Source organism: Vulpes lagopus, chromosome 7 (genome assembly GCF_018345385.1).
Source record: "Vulpes lagopus strain Blue_001 chromosome 7, ASM1834538v1, whole genome shotgun sequence".
Taxonomy (NCBI): domain Eukaryota; kingdom Metazoa; phylum Chordata; class Mammalia; order Carnivora; family Canidae; genus Vulpes; species Vulpes lagopus.
The window spans coordinates 20,192,080-20,207,769 of NC_054830.1; the positions used below are offsets into that span (position 1 = coordinate 20,192,080).

General features: G+C 51.3%; 2 protein-coding genes across 9 annotated transcripts in view; both read left to right on the forward strand.

Moving 5' to 3' along the window:
* RAD54L2 (RAD54 like 2) overlaps window positions 1-6,805 on the forward strand; it is a 123,982-nt gene extending 117,177 nt beyond the window's left edge. For all 4 annotated transcript variants that reach the window (XM_041761072.1, XM_041761073.1, XM_041761071.1 and 1 more), the window contains one exon: window positions 884-6,805. In XM_041761072.1, coding sequence (XP_041617006.1) covers window positions 884-1,878 — 995 coding nt within the window. In that variant the 3' untranslated portion in view covers window positions 1,879-6,805. The remainder of the gene's footprint in view (window positions 1-883) is intronic.
* Window positions 6,806-9,166: 2,361 nt separating this feature from the next.
* Window positions 9,167-15,690, forward strand: part of TEX264 (testis expressed 264, ER-phagy receptor) — a 30,779-nt gene continuing 24,255 nt past the window's right edge. Inside the window, exons 1-3 of one of the 5 annotated variants that reach the window (XM_041761078.1) lie at window positions 9,167-9,305; window positions 10,544-10,618; window positions 12,843-13,134. In XM_041761078.1, coding sequence (XP_041617012.1) covers window positions 12,877-13,134 — 258 coding nt within the window. In that variant the 5' untranslated portion in view covers window positions 9,167-9,305; window positions 10,544-10,618; window positions 12,843-12,876. The other 4 variants (XM_041761075.1, XM_041761077.1, XM_041761076.1 and 1 more) reach the window with 4 other exon arrangements.

Sequence of the window (15,690 nt, forward strand, 5' to 3'; positions counted from 1 at the left end):
AAATTCCTAGAAGTGGGATTACCAGTGGGATTACATCAAAAGAGAGTGTGTGTGGCACATTAATAATGTTAGGAGCTCTGGTCAGGTTCTCCTCTATAGCGTGGCTTTCATCTATCCTCCTGCCATGGAGTATGAGCACTACACTGCTCTTGTTCCCAACTTTTATCATGGAAATTTTTATACCTATAGATAAGTTGAAAGAACAGCACCCATGTACCCCACATCTAGATCCAATGACTGTTATTCTTATAAACTTTCTTCTGTTTCTCTCTCCTATTACTGGAACTATTTGTAAGCTGAAGATGTCATGTCATTTTGCCTTTAAGTACTTCAGCACACATCTTTTAAGAGTAAGGAGATTCTCCTCCTAGCCACAACACCATTATCACACTGAAACAAAAACATACAACTCCATAGTATTACCTAAAATCCAGGCTGTATTCTTACTCGTCCCAGTTGTCTTTTACAGTGTGGATTTGGTTTTGTTTTTAAACAAGAATGGACCACTTTTTAAACTTCATTTTCCTTTTCTGTCCCATCCTGGTCACTGGCTGTCTCTGTCCCTTCTCAGAAAGAATCCAGCTAGTTATAAGAAGGATTTCTTAGCATTTCATATTCATTATCTCCTAGGATTCACCTTGATCTAGTTTCACAGACTGGGGAACTGGGATGTGGAGAAGTTACATGTCTTATCATAGACTTGTTTCCTCAATCAAAGGATTTCTTTCTTTGTGACTGGGAAAAGTTGACTGAAGGATATTGTTTGGATATCATACAATTTGGAGGACCACAGGACAAGATTTTTTTTTAATGGAATTTTTCCTATGTCCTCCTTCTCTCCCTGGCCATTCTGGTTCTCAGTGACCTACATTTTATTCCCCAGGTTCCCAGGGGCCTTCTCTCGACTCCACAAGCAATGGCAGACACAGTGCCTCATCACCCAAAGCCCCCGACCCTGAGGGGCTGGCCCGGCCCGTCTCTCCAGACAGTCCAGAGATCATCAGTGAGCTCCAGCAGTATGCAGATGTGGCTGCCGCCAGGGAATCCCAACAGAGTTCCCCAAGCTCCAATGCCTGCCTGCCTGGACCCCCAGCCCAACTTGTGGACAGCACTGCTGTTCCTGGGACAGCTCTCGGGACTGAGCCTCGACATGGGGGTCATTGCCTCAATAGTTCCCTCTTGGTGACCGGCCAGCCCTGTGGTGACAGGAACCCAGTGTTGGACTTACGGGGCCATAAGCGAAAGTTGGCCACACCGCCTGCTGCCCAGGAGTCAGCCCGCCGGCGGTCCAGGAAGGGCCACCTGCCAGCCCCCGTGCAGCCGTATGAACACGGGTATCCAGTTTCTGGCGGGTTTGCCATGCCACCCGTCTCCTTAAACCATAACCTCACCGCTCCCTTCACTTCCCAGGCTGGGGAGAACTCCTTGTTTATGGGCAGTACCCCCTCCTACTACCAGCTGTCCAATTTGCTGGCAGATGCCCGCCTGGTATTTCCAGTGACTACTGACCCTCTGGTGCCAGCAGGCCCCGTCAGTTCCTCTTCCACGGCTACCTCAGTCACTGCCAGCAACCCCACCTTCATGCTCAACCCCTCTGTTCCAGGGATACTACCCAGCTACTCACTCCCATTCTCACAGCCACTCCTGTCCGAGCCGAGGATGTTCGCGCCTTTTCCTTCCCCTGTCTTACCCAGCAACCTTTCACGGGGCATGTCTGTCTACCCAGGCTACATGTCCCCACATGCAGGCTACCCAGCTAGTGGCCTCCTCCGGTCCCAGGTGCCTCCATTTGACTCTCATGAGGTTGCTGAGGTGGGATTCAGCTCTAATGACGATGAGGATAAGGACGATGATGTGATAGAGGTCACTGGTAAATAGCTGGGGAGCCCCTCTCCACCTCACTTGGGGCCCCCGGCAGGTTGCCCACCAAGCTGAAAGGCAGCAATCTGGGCTTTCTGAGATTGGGCACTTGGCAGGAGGGAAAAGGAAGAGGACAAAGAAAGGTGGTTGACCATAATGGCAGGGCTCTGTTGCTGTTTAACAAAAGAGGCAAAAAAAAAAAAAAAAAAAAAGCCAACAGAGCAGCAATAGTGGGAAATCAGGGACCCAAAACAGGAATGGAGGGGCAGGGCAGCCTGCCTCTCTTCCTGCCTGCCTTGCTTATACTGTGTGCTTGCTTGCTTGCCATCTGAGTATAGAAGCTCACATCCCATTTCTGTCTTTGGGAACATTCTCTCCCAAGAGAGCTGCCTTACTGGGTGACTTAGCTTGGCCTAGAGAGGGGAGGGGAGGGAAGAAGGGTAAGTGAAGGAGGGTGGGCAGGGAGAGCAGATGGAGATTTCATGTGAAGTGGAGTCCTTTTAGGGGCAGGAAAGAAGCAGACCAGGTATGTGTGTTTGTGTGTGTGCGCGCGTGCATGTGTGTGTTTATGTCTATACGTGTATGTAACAGCAGGGATGGAGGTGGGAGGGGAGGGTGGGAGAGACTAAGGGGGAAACTAAAAAATGAATTTATTGTTTTTAAAGTGGAAATAAGAGTGGTGGTTCATGGCAACTATTATTAGGAACATTGGGATGAGCCCAGGAGAAGAGCCATGGAACCCATAAATTTCCTTCTAGTTGGGTGAAAAGAAGGCCCAGCTAATCCAAGTCCCTAGTTATCAGAGCCACATTTATTTTGAATTTAGGGGATATTATGAGAGAAAATGGGGCATTATCAATCTCTGTATCTTTCCCCAGTGGTTGTCTCTGAGCAGATCTCCCTTCCCAGGGTGTGAGATTGTCTGTGTGCAGAGGCTGGGACAGGGATACTGCGGTTATATGAGCAAGAGGTCATGGAGTTGTGGCCAGAATAGACCTTCACAAGGATGGAACTGAGCCCCCACCTGCCTATCCTTGTGGCCTTTCCTTTTCCTTTCCTTCCCCTTTAGAAAGCTCCATGTTAATTTATTTTTTATGGGCAATTATTTATTATTCGGACTTTCCTTGTGTCTTGTTTTGGGGGGTGGGGGGGCTGGATTTGGGGAGGGTAGGAAATAGGAAGGGAAATGTTAAGATCTCCCGGACCCCATAGCTGCTGGTGAATAAATCCCAGGTAGATGGTGAATTGACCAAGGAAAGAGAGTTAGGCTTGACCAAAGGTTACACTAAACAACTGTGTTTTCGGGAAATGGCCGCTCAGGAAGATCAGAGAATCTTGTGACTGGATAGTTAGTGGGGGTGAGACTCATTCCAGAGATTGAAACTTGGGATCATGGAGTTTGCCCTTGGGAAGTCAGTGACCCCCAACTTGGAGCTATGTCCTCCTCGGATAACCTTAGAGGCAGGCCCTCTGTGCTGAACAGTGAAACTATGCATTGGTGACTGCTGGGTTGAGAGAATAGGCTGTTGGTTTCCTATTGGGAAATGCTGTGGCCTCCTCAGTCTATCAGATGATTACTGTGGGCCTGGTGTTAGCTCTGTCCTCTGTGAAGGAACACAGAGCAGCCCTTCCTCTATAAGAGCCTTAAGTCTGGCTTTTGTCTGAAAGAATGCATCAGGCATTCTGGGTCTACCTTTCTTGTCAGTGGTGGGGAAAGGGGCATCTACTCTTTAAGTATAAACACTGGCTGTCTTCCTATTGGCTGTTTTTCCCCCTGCTACCAAGACTTTGCTAGGCAGTTCTTTATGATGAACGAACCTGTCTGGCTTTAGAGTTTTGCCACCTATTCATGGGTCACTCCCCACTGAGCAGCTGCTGCACTTGCCTCTTCCCAACTTTGGAGGCAGCTTAGCCAGGTCACCCCTAATAGTAGCTGCTTCTGCAATTCTTCTGACCAGCCTGTTTCCATTGTTGTAGGGCTTTAGCACATTCTGGGGTATTGTCCCCAGAGAAGAGACAACGAATTGGCTGATGGGGCTGCATGCGTGTGTGTGTGTGTGTGTGTGTGTGTGTGTGTGTGTGCACGCACATGCGTGCATGCACATGCGCGCGTTTATGTGCTGTCTGGTTGCACCAAAAGTGGAACTTAAGGAGCTTTCACTCTCTGTTTTCATAGGTACCCTGTCAGACACTTAACTCTCCTACTCATAGAAGCCTTAGATCTACAATTTAGCTATGCAAATTATTTTAATAATTTTAAAATAGCAGTTCCAACCAGTGCTTTCTCTTCCAGATGCATCCCAAGAATGGATGCTGAAGGGACTCAGTTGGAGTGGGCTCTCAGGTTTGAGACTGGTGCAGTAGGAGTGAGCTAGCCTGGATCTCTGATTTGCAGAGCACACTCACAACCTGGGCTACAATTGATGCCTCTAAGGCCCCGGAATACTGAGATCCCAGAGACGTGTGTTTGTGTGTGTGTGTGTGTGTTGTGCGCGCGTGTGTATGGTGTTGGGGAAGGAGCAGTATGTCTGTGTTCACCTCTAGGAAATTATAGCAGCAGGCTCTGAGAATCTGGAAACTATCAGCAAGGAATTGAAACCAGTCACTGGAGGGATGGGTCTCTGAAGGTACCAGGAAGTGAATGGGTATTCTGAGAGGCAGCACATACCTTTTCTCTACCCACCGATTCCAGGGGCTGGGTCTTGTTTCAGGTCAGAAGAGGCAATAGTTTTGGGAGGCTGACCTGGCTAGAGAAGACTTTCTTTGATATGTGCAGCATTTATTGTATAGGGGGGATAGGGTGGGATCATGGGAAATTGGAATGCTACCAGTTTCATGTTTGGGGGTTTTTTGTTTTTGTTTTTTAATCTGAAAAACACTTTTCTGACTTTTCTGCTGTCTCTTTATGTATGCTGGTAGGCAAGTGTGCATGCACACCAAACATGAGCATGTGTGTGAGGGAAGCAGGAAACGTCTCAGAGCCTAAGAGCATGTTTTACATGTTTTACAGCCTCTTTGATCAGAAACACTTGGTGGTGGCTTCCACCTGCCATCCATCCAGGGCTGAGTAAAGGAAGGGTGGTGATATGGGATGGAGGTGGGGGTGGGGTGCAGTAGGTCAGGCCCCTCAGAATTTTCCCTCACCATTGTCTTCCATAGGATGTATTCAAGCCCCATCCATCTGGTTTAGTTAGCCTAAATCCTCAGGCTAGGGTATATAATACTACATTAATGATTCAGGATTACCATTTGTAATGATACCCAATTTCCTTTTCTTAATATCTTTGTGGATGAAAATTGAACCAGAGACAAAGTAGCCATTTCAGTAAGAAAGTAAGTGAACCATGTTGGATCAGATCATCGGATATCTGCCAAGTCCTCGCCCCCTCAAGTTATGCTTCTTGAGCATCTATCTCTTTCTGGTCCCTGGAACTCTCTTCCCTAGGAATTAGTGTGTGGTATTTTCTCTGTATACTTGTGATTCAAAACTAAATATGAAATTCCCCTCTCTAGGGCATGAAGCAAATAGCTGGGGTAAAGTTTTGCTGATAGGTTGAAACACTCAACCAAACTGTAGCAGTCTGGATGGGACTGTCACTCCCAAAGCTTTCAGCAGAGCAAGGCCCTCGGTCTCAGTCCGTTTGAGCCTAGCATTGCTCTGGAACTGAGTCCTCATCCCCTGGGGAAAGTCTGGGGGGTTTACATTCCTTATTCCTAGTGTTCCTGGCCATGACCCCCTTCCTCCCACTTTGTTTCCTGTGATTTCTCAGGAAACCAGTTTCCCTTCTGAGCCATGGCCTCCTGTGCACTCAGCTAAGTCATTCTTTCCCCAAAAAACCTCCTCTGAGAGAAGAGCTCTTAACCCCAATGGACCCACAGAAGACTTTCTGGCCCTCCTCTAACTTGTTCCCAGGAAATCTGCACCTCAAGGCCTGAGAATGCTGCGCTTTCCATCAGTCACCTTCAGACTCTGTCCCCTTCTACTGACTCTTCTGCCCTACGTGTTCCAATGTGACTCCTTCATGTCTCTTCTGTGCCACTAGCTTGGCCCTAGGCCTTTTATGAATACCCAAGTCTTAACGATGAACTTCCCAAGCAGGCAGTGTCCAACTTCTTCACTCTTCAGGGACCTGAGTCTGCCCCTTTCACAAGTTAGTTGGTTATAGTAATCCAGTGCATTGGGAAGAGGTAGCGAGGTAGGCTGCAGAGTCTAGTGCAGAGGCCTGGGGAGATTTGGATACTCTGTTACCACTACTGGGATGATATTCTGAAGAGGGGACCTCATACTGTGACCTGACCCAGGACCCTCCTCTGGAAGAGAGCTCAGCCCAAGTGTGTATGTGCATGAGTGTGTGTGCGTGTACATGGGTGCGTGCGTGCGCACGTGCGAGATAGAGTGTGCACTCATGGGCATGGGTGTAAACTGTTATCTGGTTGTGTTACTCAGGGTGGGCTGGGGACTCACGGGAAAAAATCCCCCTCAGCCTACCCAAGACTGGTTTTTTTCCTGTGCCCTCTCTAGAAGGGTCAGGGGAAGGGTCCAGGTGGGTTGAGGGGGTCGCAATGGATAACCACTAAGGCCACACTGCTGCCGGGAAGAGTAGGGGGATATGAAATGGCCCCAGGGACCTGGCACTTGGCTTTGGTTTTCCGTCTTCTTTCCTCAGGATGCCCCCTGAGGCCTGGGACCTGCTGCACCTGGCTTTGAGGAGCATCTGTGGCTGGGTGCTCCAGCTGCTGGTGTGATCATGGGCTTCCCTCCTCTCTCATCAGGGCAGGTGCTCCTGCCCCAGAGACTGGGCAACTGGCTGTTTCTATGACGTATTTATTTTTACTTGTGTTTCATGTCACTTTTTTAAAAAAGCAAACAGAACAATTGTAAGTCAGTATAACTGCCTATCAGTTTTCTTTATTTCTCTTTTTGTAAAATAAAATTTAAACTCAAGAAGGCAGTGTTGTTTGATCAAGGAATTGTCTAAACAGCTATTTGGCTGGATGGTGGTGAAAGAGATATAACCAGAGTATAGTGGACACTGAGATGCCACTTGGGTTTGGTGGGTTGGGAAAGGGAGGTGGGAATAGAAGGCAGACTGCTGGCAGGCTTTGTTGCAGTGGGGTTCACTAGGCTTTTTCTGCCTTTGCTCACTGAAGAAAACCACATTTCCAGGCTATAGAGGAAACAGTGAAACTGACTCAGAGTAGCTTGAGGATAGATGGTCCTCAATCAAGGCAAGTCCTGTTGGCACAGCTCTAACCAGAGTGGGTGGCTGGGGATTAGGTACAGCATGCATGCCTTCAGAGGGTGGGAGATGGCTGGTGGCAGGGTCTGCAGACCATCTTACCCTGTATATGTCCTCTCCATTTGTCATCTGAGTTAGTGATTCTAACCACTGCCTCACAGAATTAGCCAGGCTTTGGAATATGAGGAGATAAGGGAAGGTGGGGGTAGTCCACCCTTTGTCTCTCCAAGTTTGGCCCCTGTAAGGAGAGGAGCCCTAGGGAAACAGTCTCTGGAAGTTTACTGGAGGAGAATTAAAGAAGCTCTGTGGGGATTTCTTGGACAGAGAAAGGCAGGAGGGAAACAAAGGCTAAATCTGGGCTCATGAGAGAATATATGTTATTGGGGGAGAGAACTGGGAGTGGAGTGTGGGTAGGGCAGATGGCTAGGTGAACATGTCAGCTTACACCTGTTTCAAAAGGGAAGAGGAACAATTCACTTGGTGGCTTGTCTTGGCTGCTGCCTCCTGGTGGCCAGCAGAGGACTTGTGGAGATCCCTACCAGGGTTGGGCTTGCTCAGTTGGGAAGCTGAGCGAGATAAAGGAGGTAGGGGGGTCTTATGGCCAGCAGCCTTAGTCTCGGGCTGACTCTCACAACAGAGGCGGTGAAGTTCCTCAGGCACACCCTGAACTCTGAGTTGGCCTTTGGAATTCCCCAACCAGCCTGAAGGAAGTGAGCAGAGAGGGCAAGAGGAAAGGCAGCTCCATACAACGGTTTCCTAGGAGAAGCTCATCAGATTCTGAGAACAAGAAAAACGCCCCAGCAAATATTGTGGGCAGAAGCTGTATTGTCTCTGAACCATGAACTGGCCCTTATCTCACAGGAAATGGTTCTAAGTGTATAGCCCACTTACCTGGAACACTTAAAGGATTTGATCATGTATTTGATGTCCATAAGCAAAACAACTGCCATGACCCTACCAACCCAACCTTGAGTGCCTGTGAAAGGCCAGCTGCTCTTTCTGCCAGTGTTTGTCTGGAGAGCTGAGGACAGTCTTGGCCCTGTGGATGAGGGTCATCCTTTCCTGCCTGTGGAAGGAACTGTGTGAAGTGGTGGGAAAGGAAGCCAGGATTATGAGTGCCTCTGTGCCCACTCTGCCCTTTGCTAGTGCAGCAGTGGAATCCACTTTAAGATGATTCCTCTTCCAATAGCAATCTTCCGTGTCAGGAGCACCAAGTTAGCTCTTGGCCCAGCCTGTCTTGTAGCCAAGCTTAGGAGCATAGTTGTCCCATCCCCCTGCCCCTCCACTGCAGGACTGGGCCTCTCAGGAGGGCAAAGTTTGATCTATGGGGCTCTAGAAGAGTGCTTTGTAGTTTGTAGGTCCTCGGAAATATGAGCTGAAGATTCAACCTATGTTCGAGGAGCTTACACTTGATCTGGGAGTTACCTAGAACACCTTTAAACATTTTTTTTTAATCTTTATTTTTATTTATTTATGATAGTCACAGAGAGAGAGAGAGGCAGAGACACAGGCAGAGGGAGAAGCAGGCTCCATGCACCGGGAGCCCGACGTGGGACTCGATCCCGGGTCTCCAGGATCGCGCCCCGGGCCAAAGGCAGGCGCCAAACCGCTGCGCCACCCAGGGATCCCCTTAGAACACCTTTAACTAGAAGGGCAGACCAGCCTCCACCCAAAAGCACATCCTGGGCTCAAGAGAAAGGAGCCCGGAGGGGGGCGGTTCCTGGTTAGCTCCAAGGGGGCGGGGCGTTGGTTTTGCTCACTCAGTATCCCCAATCCCTAGAACTATCTTGGCAGAGAGCTTACTGAATAAGTGTTGGGTGGATGAACGACCACTCCTGTGCTCTGGTTAGGGGTGCGGTGGGGTGGAGTGTTGGCAGACATGACTGACATTTGCGCTGTTCCAGAGGTTGGATCCGCTCGCTTCTTCCCTGAGTCCAAGTTGGGCGTCAGTTTCCTCAGTTGTAAAAGGGGGGCAAGTAGCCTTGCCTTGCTGGGTTCCCAGGTCTACCGGGAAGCTTCAGTGAGAGAAAGTGGCAAGACGAAGTGTGATACAAATAAATGCCAGAGGCGGATGCTGCTGTGCTGAACTTCCCAAGCCTTTTCAAACGCTTCACTCTAGTGCGGTCTCCCCTGTTGGATCCCAGCCCCGCTCTCTACTGTGACCCACCACGCTGACTGCCATCAGCCTCCCACGACTGGGGCCCGGTAAGTTGTGGAAGGCGGGAAGGTGCTCAGCGGGCTCCGCCCCCGACGGCTGGGGAGGAGGGGAATGGGCGCCGCTCGTTGCTATGGAGACTGGGCGGGGCAGGCCTCCGCCCTCCGGGTCCCGCGCGCACGCGCCCACGGCCACGGCCACGTCCCGCCGCGAGAGGGGGCGGAGCGAGCGTGCGCGGCGGGCGCGCGCAGGCTCCGCGACCTAGCCTGGAGCCGCCTGCGCCGATCGGCGTCCGCGGCGGGCGGCCGCTGAGGTGAGGGCCGAGCCGGAGGAGAGGCGTCCCCGCCGGGGCGGCCCCACGCGCGCTGAGGGCCTGGAACCTCCGTCCGCCTGGGCGTGACCTCAGGGGCCCCCGCGTCCCCTCCGTGATCCTCGCGGCCCAGGCCGCTCTTTGCAGCTCGTCTCACCCGCAGCTGGCCCTGACCCGGTCCAAGGGCTCGAAGGTCTTGGACCAGTCTACCACCCCGGGCCGCCCCTGCTTCGGCCTCCGGTGCGGGGCACGCCCCGAGGCAGTGAAGCCGGAGCGGGGGGTGGGGGTGGGGAACTGAGGCCAGAACCGCACTTTAACTCCGCCCCTGCCCCTGGAGGCCGCGCCTCGCAGCGGAGGCTACAAACTTTAGCGTCTCTTAACTTAGGGAGGTGTGTGAGGCCCGGTGAGGTCGTGGCTGAAAAGAAAGGTTCTGGGTAAATACGCGAGGTGCGGGTGAGCAGGGCTGGAAGCCCAGAGTGGGAGGCGGCGCGCCCCCTTCCCGCTCAGGCCACTCAGAACCCCGGTCTGCCTGCTCTCCGCCGGCGCCCAAGTTGAAAGGCCTGGCCCGCCGCCGCGGCGCAAGTGAGCGGCCTCAGGAAGCCGGCGCCGGACAGCCCGCCCACAACCTCGCCGCCTGAGGCGACCACCCCCGGTCTCTGACCTGAGGAGAAACTGAAGCCTGAGGGGGACAGCCTGCCCCGTGTCAGCGGCCGGGGCTGTTTCAGAGCCAGGTGCAGAGGCCGGAACCCTCCAGGAAGAGGACTCCAAGAACGGGGGCATGAGCATGGCCCCACTCTGAGTTGACCTTCCGAGGCCAAGTTTGGCTTCTGATTTCCGTAAGGGGTAGGAGGACGAGGTAGAGGTGCAACCTTGTGGTGAAGAGGGAGTTATTGTAGAGGCCCTAGTGGGCTTTCCCTGAAGAGGGAACAGTCAAGGCAGGGGTGCCCAGCTCAGTGGTGATTTTCTCTCTGCCCCCAGCACTGGAGCACTTGAAGCACCTGGTCCCTGCGGCGCTGGATGCTATGAGTTGCTAAAGTGAGCCTGTCTTTTCAGGTGAGCTTCCCCAGCCCTCCTCCTGCCCTTTCACTTGAATAGGGGGGAATTCACTTTTCCCTGCCTCAGTCTTGTGCAGACCTAAGTTCTGGGATCCCATTTTCCCCCTCTCTTCTGGGTAGTTCAGGAGGTGAGAGGAAGAGGGAGGTGGGAACTGCGTTGCTTTGAGGAGGATGGAGAGTGTGCAGCAAAGAGGGCAGGTCAAATGAGGGATGGTCACTCTCAAGGCAACTGAGAGACCTAGCTGCTGAGTGAGAGCTCCCAGCTGAGAGCCTTGGGTTCAGAGATGTCCCAGCATGGATAAAATGCTTAAGGAAACCCTGTCATCCGGAAGGAGAGTGTGGAAATGGATCTGGATTCAGACTGCTTGGATTCCCATTGCCTGCATTTTAGTCTGGGGCTCTATTTAGTACCTGTGTGACCTTAAGCAAGTCTCTTAACCTCTTGATTCATACCTATCTATCTTGTCTTGAAGATTAATAAAGTAGCTGTGTTTCAACATTTAGATAGTGCCTGGCATATAGTAAGTACTTGGTGAAAGATTTATCATCATCATCATTATCACCAAAGAGAACAGGAATGAAATTAAGTGGAGGCAAAATGCATCCAAAAAGAAGCACAACTCTGGGGCAGGAACACATATGGGTAAGAAGACCAATGTGATGCACCTCAATGTTAGGACATCAAAGATGTAGGAGTTTAGTTTGCCTCTTTATGAGGCAAACATTATGTGTACGTTGACTCCAAAGAATTTTTCAGTAAAAAAAAAAAAAATTGATTTCCAGAACCCACAGGGAACAAATTATTCCACAGAACTAAGTTTTCTACAGGGCTGAAGTGTTGTCTTGCAGCTCCCAAATCTTTTGAATTTTAAATTCTTGGGGTGAGAATGTTCCTCTAGTGGGTCATATGTTTCCCTTCCTCTTTAAACAGTCTTCTCTGTGCTATGATTTTCTTTTCCCCCCTGGGTGATTCAGGTCAAGCCCTCTGTATAAGAGGTTTAGACTTCTGGCCCCAAGCTTCATGGAGGGCTGAATGGTCTGCCTTAAATGGCTCACATACTAGCCTCTGTTGTGTTCTGGGCCTGCTCTTGGATAGCTTCTCTGCTTTTTTTTTTTTTTTTTTTTCTTGATATGAATGTCTTGTACTACACAAAAAGGAATGAGGAAAGGCCAGTGGAGAGGAGGGGCAATTGTCAGGTAAACAACATAAACACAAAAAAGAAAAAAAGACTCCCGCACCTCACCTCATGCCTTGCTGTGAACTATCTAGTAGAGGAGGTGGGGTGGCAGGATCAAAACCACAAAAAATTCTAAACACCTGGAGATGCTGGTGGAGGGGAAGAATAAGGCAGCAAGTGGCCCCAGCTGTTACTCCCCCGATGCCAGCACCCTTTCCCCATGGGATGAAGTGCTTGGGCCAGGGAGTAATTGTTCTCCCTGGTGTGTTTCCATTTCTAGCAAACTTTCCTTCCTCCCCCTTGTTTCTAATCTATGGGCTGAAAAAGTGGGGTGAAGCTTGTTAGCACCAGTGGCTCAAGTCTGGGCAGCACAGTGCTGGACTTTGTTCTGGCTGCTCAGGCTGGTTTCATCTTTCCTTGGTTCTGGATAGATGAATTGGCTGGATAACAAGATTCTGAGGGACAGATGTGCTTTAGCAAAGGAGAGTTTCCTGTGAGAGTCTCTTCCTGGGTCATTTTCTCCCTGGGGTTTTTTCCTTATGGTTTCCCTATTTTTTGATAAATGATTGGGCCTAGCACTTGCTCATCTTCCCCTTGGCAATGGACCATGAGGCCTGGGGAGGCTGGGCAGGCAGTGTGGCAGTGTGTGGGAAGGAAGAGGTAATGTAGGGAAAAGGCAGCCTGGCTGACATCTTGCCCATCTTGGGGAGGCTGGTCAGTGCTGGAAGTATGTCCCTGGCTGACTCACTCCTGTGCTCCTCTATGACTCAGTTTCCCCAGGTGTGACCAAGGCTGCCAGCTGACAGGCAGAGCTGCTCTGAGAGCCTCAACAATTGTGATTAAGAAATAAAGAGGCTTGTGGCTTCAGTCATCCTTTATAGCTCTCTTCTGGGTCACTCTGTGTGTAAACACCCTGGCTCCTCCCCCTCCTGGGTCAGAGCACCCAAGGCAGGACTGAGGTTGGGCCAGAAGTGGTTGGCAGGCAGGTGGGGACATTGGTCAGAGCAGGCTACCAGCCTCCTCTCCCTCCTGTCTCTTTTGCAGCTGTCTTGGGGCACGGTGTTGGGGGCAAAGAGCCATGTCTGACCTGCTCCTCCTAGGCCTGATTGGGGGCCTGACTGTGCTGCTCCTGCTGACACTGCTGGCCTTTGCTGGATACTCAGGGCTGCTGGCTGGGGTGACGGTGAGTGCCGGCTCACCCCCCATCCGCAATGTCACCGTGGCCTACAAGTTCCACATTGGGCCCTACAGCGAGACTGGGCGGCTTTTCACCGAGAGCTGCAGTGTCTCCCCCAAGCTCCGCTCCATCGCCATCTACTACGACAACCCCCACGTGGTAAGAAACCTTCTGTTCCCTGGCTAGGGTTCTACCCCATGGCTGGACATGGGGCAGGGGTATTGTAGTTTCTGAGGAAGGGGTGGGAAAATCTATGAGTTGGTCCTACAGACCACCTCCTCTGTGAGCTTGAAGCTCCTTTCAGATTTAGCCTGGAGTCTTACTCCAGGCATCCTTTCTACTTCTCCAGATCTGGTTCTCGGCTCATGGCTACCCATGGACTTCTGACTGCAGGGGCCACATCATTGTGTGTCCCTAGTTTCTTCCAGGGCTTTGGTCTCCTGCCTCTTGCTGTCCCTCTCTCTTCCATCCCCACTTGAGGCTAGTACTCTAAGACCAGCTGTTCAGATTCCACCTGCTCTTTGGGGTCGTATCTTGTTTCTGTGCCTTCCCTCTTTCAGCTTTCCTGCTGTGGCTACAGCTCCTCAAGCTGTTGAGAGAGCAAGTCCTGGGCATGGAGCTTAAAATCCTACCTCATTCTAGTGGCCCCTGCCTCAGTGATACGGCATTTCTTTGGATGTTACACTGCCTGGTTTGGAGAGGGAGTGAAGGGAGTGACAAGTGGAACCAGGTGAGCTGCCCAGAATGTTTAGGATGCTGGGGTCAGAGATGAGCCTAGCATCACCAGCACCCTGTGGGTGTCTGGCTGTACTTACAGCCTGTCCTGAGTCAGGTCTCACCAATGTAGCCTTTTGCCATACCATGGGATGGTACTGCCCACAGCTTCATGGGCTGGCAGCTCTACCAAGAGTTCTTCAGCCTTCAGGTCTGAGTCTTGGTAGACAGAGCCCTGGGAATCCCCAGCTCTGGTTTTCTTGCCTGAAGAGCTCAAGTAAGCAAGGTCCACTGCCTACCTGCTATCTGCTACCAAGCCTCATGGGGGCACTTAAAGAAGCAAGGGTGTGCTGACTCTGTGCCAGGTTCTGCTCGACACCTACACTCCAGAGATGAACAAACCTAGCCCTGCCCTCAAAAAGTTTCATGCAGTTGGCAAGTCAGCACTATAGATGAATCTCTAATAGGCACTGTAATTTGATGCCCACAGAGCTTGGAGCTCTGGGTCTGGGGAGGATACCTCAAGTTTGCCTGAGAGGCTCAGAGAGGAGGTGGACTCTACCTGGGACTTCTCCCACGAGTCGAACTTTGCTGTGCCACGAGGGGCCTCTTGGCTGAGGAAAGTACAACAGTAAAGGCTTGCAGACATGAGACGATGGGGGAAGTGTGGCCAGTGAACACGTGGTGGCTGAAGAAAGTGGTAGAAGGGTTTGCTGGGCCAGGCAGTGGGAGGAACAGCAGGTTGGGAGGCAAGGTGCAACATAGTTTGCCCCCTATAATTTAGGAAGCTAACTGGATGGCAGATGGAGGAGAGGAGGAAACGAGACAGGGAGGCCATTGAGGAGATAGGGCTTGCCCCAAGTGAGAGGTGGCATGGCCTGGTTGAGGGATGAGTAGACAATGAGGATTTGAGGTCACATGGTTGGGAGATGGCAGTAAGTGGGAGTCGAGATTGCTGGAGCCTAGGTGATGTGGTGCAGGAGCTCGACCAGATGCTCGACCCCCACTCCTACAGGCTCTGTTCTGTAAGTTTTTGCCCTTCCTTCCGTATCTGGCCTAGTTGGAGCCCTCTGCAAGGCCTTGGTGGGAAGGAGGAGAGTCCTTGCAGTCACCTCTTTCCTCATCCACATGTTCTATTACTAAAGCAGCGCATTGCCTCTTAGGTTGGAAATGCTAATTCCAGAATAGGAAAGGGCCAAGGAAGCAATGTACCTTGGGGTCAGTGCTAGAGGCTGATCCAGGGAGGCTGTTCTCCCTCCCCAGTGAGCACAATGGGAGCAGTGAGATAGAAGAATCCTGGCATGGTGTGCTCTCCCCATGGCCTCCTGGCCCAGCCACTGCCTCAAGGCAACCTACCATATAGCTGTCCTTGAGGAGGTGGTGGGCCTGGATGTCCAGGGTTGGTTGGGTGCAGCCTGACTTGGGTGCCAGTCTGGGTGGGGCCACAGCCTGAGAGTACAGCCTCAAGGTTGGCAGTCCTGAGTTCAGATTCTGTTTTATCACTGTCATGCTGTGTGATCTTGAGCATATCATATAATATCTCTTTCTTCATCTATAGAGCTATGTTAAGATATATGTTTCGGATGTTGTCTGGCAAGAGTTAAATTAGGTGACATATGTGAGGCATTCATCCTGCCACTTGGCTCTTGATAGCTGTTTAACCACAACAAAAAAAGGGTGGATAAAACATCCGTGCTAATTAGGTGCACTGAAGCATCATCCTGTGCTCTCAGCACTGAGGCCTAGACCCTTGGCTTGACTGTGGACATCTGGCTGGCTCAGAGGATGAATGTATAAGTCAAAGTGGCCCCTCTGATCCTGTCCCTCTCAGTCCTGGGTCACTCCAGAAGATACCAGTGTCCCCAGTCAGAGCTGGGTCACACCCTGACACCTGGAATAGCTTAGGGATGTATAGTCTCCATCTACTCTGAGAGCTGGGCAGTATGTTCTCTACCTAGGAGGGATTCTCACAGAGGGTTTAAGGAACCATGGACCCCCAGA